Source organism: Miniopterus schreibersii (assembly GCF_964146895.1).
Source record: "Miniopterus schreibersii genome assembly, chromosome: 8".
Lineage (NCBI taxonomy): Eukaryota > Metazoa > Chordata > Mammalia > Chiroptera > Miniopteridae > Miniopterus > Miniopterus schreibersii.
The window spans coordinates 32070957-32076956 of record NC_138109.1 but is presented as its reverse complement, the minus strand read 5'-3'; the positions used below and the strand labels follow the sequence as shown (position 1 = coordinate 32076956).

General features: G+C 38.6%; 1 protein-coding gene across 1 annotated transcript in view; it reads right to left on the bottom strand.

The window, feature by feature from the left end:
• Nucleotides 1-864: 864 nt before the first annotated feature.
• SCP2 (sterol carrier protein 2) overlaps nt 865-6000 on the bottom strand; it is a 77285-nt gene continuing 72149 nt past the window's right edge. Inside the window, exons 15-16 of the mRNA XM_081145714.1 lie at nt 4558-4637; nt 865-1251 (exon numbers count right to left, since the gene is read on the bottom strand). Coding sequence (XP_081001840.1) covers nt 1156-1251; nt 4558-4637 — 176 coding nt within the window. The 3' untranslated portion in view covers nt 865-1155. The remainder of the gene's footprint in view (nt 1252-4557; nt 4638-6000) is intronic.

Here is a 6000-nt window from a genome sequence, read left to right as displayed (position 1 = left end):
GTTGAGCAAACAGACCAAGCAGGCAGTTACTTATTTGCCTAAGAGAAGCAAGACTCCTGGCTCCTAGTCCGGTGCTCCTTCCACAGTAACCCTTGGCCTCCCTAATCAAGAACTGGTGATTGTGTCAAAGTGACCAGTAGATAACATCTAGATGACACAGATTGTAAATCCCTCAATCTTTCTCTTTCTCTTCATCTCCTTCATTTAGACAACCCTGAACAAAAAGAACAAAGGCAACAAAAACAAAGGAGATCAGGAAGAGCTATTTTAATTTTCTATTAAACATTCTTTCAAAAGCATTATTTTACCCCATATCTTACTGAGTTATAAGAAATAACATTAGCATTACAAAAACTAGGAAGAAAGATTAATGTGGATCATTAAACTAAACATATGAAAAGGAAAATTATAACAAAGGACTGAAAGCTTTATAAATTTAAATTAATATGAGATTATAATTTTAAAACTGTGCATCTCAAAGCAAATTTTATTAAAATAATTTAACACTGATTTTTCAAGAAGAAAACTAATTTAAAAATATTTTTATTTTAAAAATAGGCCTGTGTTCAGCTATAAAAATTTCCCCCAAGCTCAGATCATATTTCTTTTATTTAGATTTGGGAAGAAAATACCATTCTGATGGCACAAAATCCAAAATTTTAAATTTTTTTAATCCCAGTACAGAATTTTAAAAACTATTAATGGAAAACAGATTAAGGTCCTTAAGTGTGCACACTAATTACTGGCCAGCTTCTGGTATTTTGTTTCTCCCCTAGTTCTCCCAAGGAAAACTTAAATTGAACCTTCAGCAGAACAATCTTCAAATATACTTCATAAGCAAAATGAGAGCTTTTGTTTACATAGTTTTTGGATTTTGCTGTTCCTAATTTTATTCTGAAACTCAATTTTACCCCAAACCATAATTACCATATTAACTTTGTCATGCACAGTTGTATGCAATTCAGCAAAGCAGTAGTATACCATCAGGCTCTATTCACCCAGAGCTTGAGAAAAACAGGATTGGTCACACCCATTTAAAAACAAATCTCATGCTATTTGCCAATACATGGTTTCAATCTAAGTTCTGACAGTGAATATATGGATATATATCTGTAAGTCTCATCTTTATTTTCAAAGGTAGGCACAGGAAGTTCTTCACAGCTTAGCTTTGCCAGGCTGGAGCTGAAGATTTTGTAACTTCATAGCCAGACCCATGTTGCCAGTGATTTTCAATTTGCCTTGAAAGAAGGCCTGTGAGTAAGAAGAAAGAAAATTTATTACTTGGTGTTATTTGCTTTGAGATTGCTGACATTTCTATACTATTGAGTCCTGAGATCATTTATTTATCAGGTCTCTTATGCTTTCTTCAAAGTATGAAACTCAGCTTCCTGGAATAGATTTAGAACCATATTCTTCAACAGGAAGAAACTGTAAAAGCCATACTTTGCGAAGAGCAGTCAAAAGGCACAGCTTTCGCAAATACTATGTCTTCTTTTAGAATTGAGTCTGCCTTTACCTGCCTTCCTCAATGGTGGTACGTTTTCCAAATATTAGGCTTAGTGGGTTCACGCTAGGTTGGGTTGTTTAAAAACATTACATGTGTTGCCCTAGCCAGCTTTGGCTCAGTGGTCAGAGTGTCAGCCCGAGGACGGAAGGGTCCCAGGTTCAATTCAGGCCAAGGGCACGTACCTTGGTTGCAGGCTCGATCCCCAGCCCTGGTTGGGATGAGTATGGGAGGCAACCAATTGGTGTGTCTCTCTCACATCGAAGTTTCTCTCTCTCTTTCCCTCTCCCTCTCTCTCTCTTTCTCTCTCTCCCCCTTCCACTCTCTCTGAAAAGCAAAGGAAAAAAATATACTCGGGTGAGAATTAAAAAAATAAATAAAAACATTACATGTGGATCAGGAACATGAATTGAAATTTTCAGAAGTCTGCTGAGAGAAAAAGCACAAGCTTAACACACTTAGAGACTCTTGGAATATGATATGGATGAAATGTCACCATTTTTTTTTTTTTTTCCTTTTTGGTCTTCACGATAAAGGACTTATCCCTTGGGAGGGAGGCCAGGCAGCCTGCTAGGACTGAGGTGCTGGTGTTAATCTTTGGCTCAGAAAAAAAGAATCAAACCAGCAGGACGAAGTGCAGAGCCACGATCTGTTCCACTTAACAACTGTCCAGGATTAGATCACATGATGCTCACTAAATCTATCATGTAACAAAATCCCGGGGAAACTTTGGAGAAATTGCAAAATCGGGGACACAGCTTGATTTCCCTGCTATGATCTCAGTCTTTTTCACTGAATTCTTAAAATAATTAAGGGCCAGAAGAAAAAAGTTCCTGGTAGTCTTAGCTTTTTAACAAGTACATTAAGAAGTTGGGAGCTCTTCCGCCTCATCCATGGGAATGCAGAGAGCCCTGCTTTTTCTACACCTTCTAGTGAGGGTGACTAATTCTTTTTTTTTCCCCTCCTCTGTCTGGACAAACTAAATATTTCCTTCCTATATGGCACACAGCCTTCTGTCTGATGACTTAAAGGTCAGGTGTCTCAGAACACAATATATTTAACATATGTCCTTTAAAAATATGGACCAGTGGTACCTAGAAGAGAAACTTGCCATCTTCCCCCTTTTTAAATTAAAAGAGACTATGACTTTTTATTTACTAATTATTATAGAGAACACATGAATCTTCGCTCTTGAGAATCCAGACATGAGAATCATTTTAATCTGGCCCTAGGTGTTCTTCATACGTGCTTGCTGCTGGAGAGCACACTGCTTTGTTTCAACTGCAGCCAAACACTGAAACTGTAATTTCCACTGCAGTTAATGGTTTCCAGTCAAATCCTCTCCGGAGCATAAGGGAAGGCCATTAGCACATTAATAGAAAGGTCTGTCATTTTTATCTTTAATTCCTTTGGGTGCTAACAGGTGCTCAAGGAAAACAAGCTGACACTTCACTCTCCAAAATGGGTGGTAAACAGATAAGACTGAGCAAGCTGAGGGTGGCTGCTGTGTGAAGTCCGATCACCCTGCCAAGGAAGTACACGGAGTGAGTGCGCAGTGGAATGAGGAGCAGTGGGTGGGAAGGAGAGTTACAGCCAGCTCCTATACTGGTGGCCTCTGTTCTGTCCAGATTTTTGGAGCGGGCTCGGTGGGTGGAAATGTCAGTGCCAATGGTGCGTATTTGGTTGAAAAGTCACAGATGCATATCTCTCGTTTGTCAACGCATTAACTGAAACATGCTTAGTTGCTTAGAAAAAGCATTTTAAAAAGGAATACAAGTGGGAGTCAGATTTAGTTGTCTTATCCAATCTTTAAAAGTATCAGGGGACCACAGGAATGAGACCTAAAACAAATCAGGCTGAGGCAACAAAAAAGTAAAGTTACAATGGAAAAAAGCAGCTTAGTTTCTTTTTTATTATCTATGGCTAACGGAAAGCTCAGTATACAGCAGTCTGCTCAGCACTAGCAACTAAAAAATATAGAAGATCTTGGACAATTTGGGGGCCAGGAAAATCTATACAAGGCATAAATACTTTTCAGACAAATATAATATAATCCAGCAATTATGAAAACTTAAAAAAGGTCAGGCAATGTGCTAGGTGCTGGAGACAATAATAAGATGTGATTTGTTACTTTAAGACGAGGTGGGGGGACCCTTTTTCTGCCAAGGGCCATTTGGATATTTATAATACCACTCGAGGGCCATACAAAATTATCAATTTAAAAATTAGCTATGAAAAAAGCTCCTAAATTTATTGAATTTTTAGTCCCACCTACAGTTGCCTTGGCAGGGCCAGACCAAGCGATTTCAATGGCCAGATATGGCCAGCAGGCCAGACGTCCCCCACCCCTGCTTTAAGATAACCACAATCTAATGGGGAGGAGGGGCACATTAAGATTCATATAATGTGACAAGTGCTAAGCTAGCAGCCCAGGAAGGTGGTACAGAAGAGAGAATGGCTACAGCTCCAGAATAACTTGGAAGGAGGTCTTTGGAGATAACATCTGAGCTTAATTTGAGAGAGAAGGAGTTATCAGGGAAGGACAGCTCAGGCAAAAGCTTGGGCAAAGATACGAAATGTAAAAAAAGTCACGCCTTTGTTCACACCTCTCCCTCCTTCCACCTGGACTGCTCCTACTCCCCACCTGTGCAATGCTCACTTCTGAACCCCTAGGACTCAACTCCAGGGTCACTTCCTCTGTGAGCCTTTCCGAGGGCCCAGAAAGTCATGGCTGTTCCTCCACCCACCCTCCTGACCACACTCAGCATGGCACTTCAGATGTCTGGCTGCACTTACTCTTCTGCAGATTTGTCTTACACCAAACTGTGGATGCCCTGAGCATAGTACTATTTCTTATTCGTCTGGGCATTTCCAGCACACAGGGGAGTGTCTGGCACGTTAGTTGCTCCACACGTTTGTCATTTGTTAAGTGAACACTGAGTTTTGTAGGTTTGACCACTTTGTACTTTATGGTAAGAGACTGAGGCAGGAGATAAAGTGGAATGAGCTAGAAGACCCACCTCCTGGAAGGATGTAAGTGCCCTTAGACTTACCGACTGAGGGTTCATTTTACCAGTCATTAGAGCAATCAAATCTGAGTCAGCCATTGTGATTGTGCAGTCGGCCTTCTTATCTAAAACAGAGATATACAGAAGGTAAGAGAAAAGGGGACGGTTCAGTTTTATGTATACAGTTTAGTCAGAAGCAACTGACTGCAACAGAATCACATCCAGACCAGAGTAGAGTCAGGAAATGAGCACTCCGTGGCAGCCCAGTAAAATGTGGCATAAATCACAAGCAACCTCAACATTTAACAAGAGAAAATTGATTAAATATACAGTGTAAACAATCATTTGTTTAACAGGTATTCTAAAAGCATCTAGATATGCTAAGTATTTTTTTTTATTCTGAGGACTTTTAATGGACAGTCTCCTGACATTCTCAAGAATACTAAAAGCAGAAAATAGTTTCTGCTAATATGTCGTTGATGGTTTCATCTCCTAGATTTTTTTCCTAGTGTCCTTCAACTGGTAAACATCTAAGATTTATTTTAATAAATATTTTAAATGGAATCATGCATACTTACTCTTTTAGGTCTGGCTTCTTTTGGTCACCATTGTAAGATTCATTAATATTGTTACATGTAGCAGTTCATTTTTACTATGTGAATGAACCAGAATTTATTTATTCATTCCATGGTTGATGCAGCTTTGCAGTGTTTCTATTTTGGGGCCTTACAAATTTCAAAAACAAGTCAAATCAATCTACAGTGTCAGAATTAGGAATATGGCTCCTTTTTCGAGTGGGTAGTGATAGAAGGAGGTGTGAGGGAGGTTTTAGGATGCTCGCAACACTCTGCATCTTGATCTGGGACATACATTCGCTTGTCAACATTTATCAAGTTGTATACTTCAGACTTATGCCCTTTATTAAGTGCTAGACTTCAATAAAAATTTTACACGAAACAAAACAAAACAAATAGGTGGTAGGCTGGATTTGGCCCATAGGCTGTAGATTTTCAACCCACAAAGTAGATGATGGGATTACAGGAGAGTAATTTTTTCATTTTCTCTATCTTTTCTTTTTTTTTTACACTGAGTATATATTACTTATATAACACAAAGTTTTTTACATATTAATTTTAATATCATAAAAGTATAATGAAAAAAAGACTATACAAAAAAGACTCTAATAATCTCATTTTTAAATTAGCCTTGTCTGCCTTGGACAAATGAGAGGTTTCAGGTACAAAAGGAAAAATTCTCCAAGAAATCAAACTTATCAGCAGTGTTTTAGGCAACCAATATAACAACAGTATGTCTCCTTAAAGTTGGTCTCTCCCAGAAACGAAGCCACTTTCTATCTCACAATTCTGTTTTCTTTTTCTTCAATACACTTATCTGAAACTACCTTCCTTATTTGTATATGTGTTTTCTATCTGTATTTGTCCACTGGCATGAAAACTTTGTGGGGGCAGGGCCCTTATCAGTTTGTTC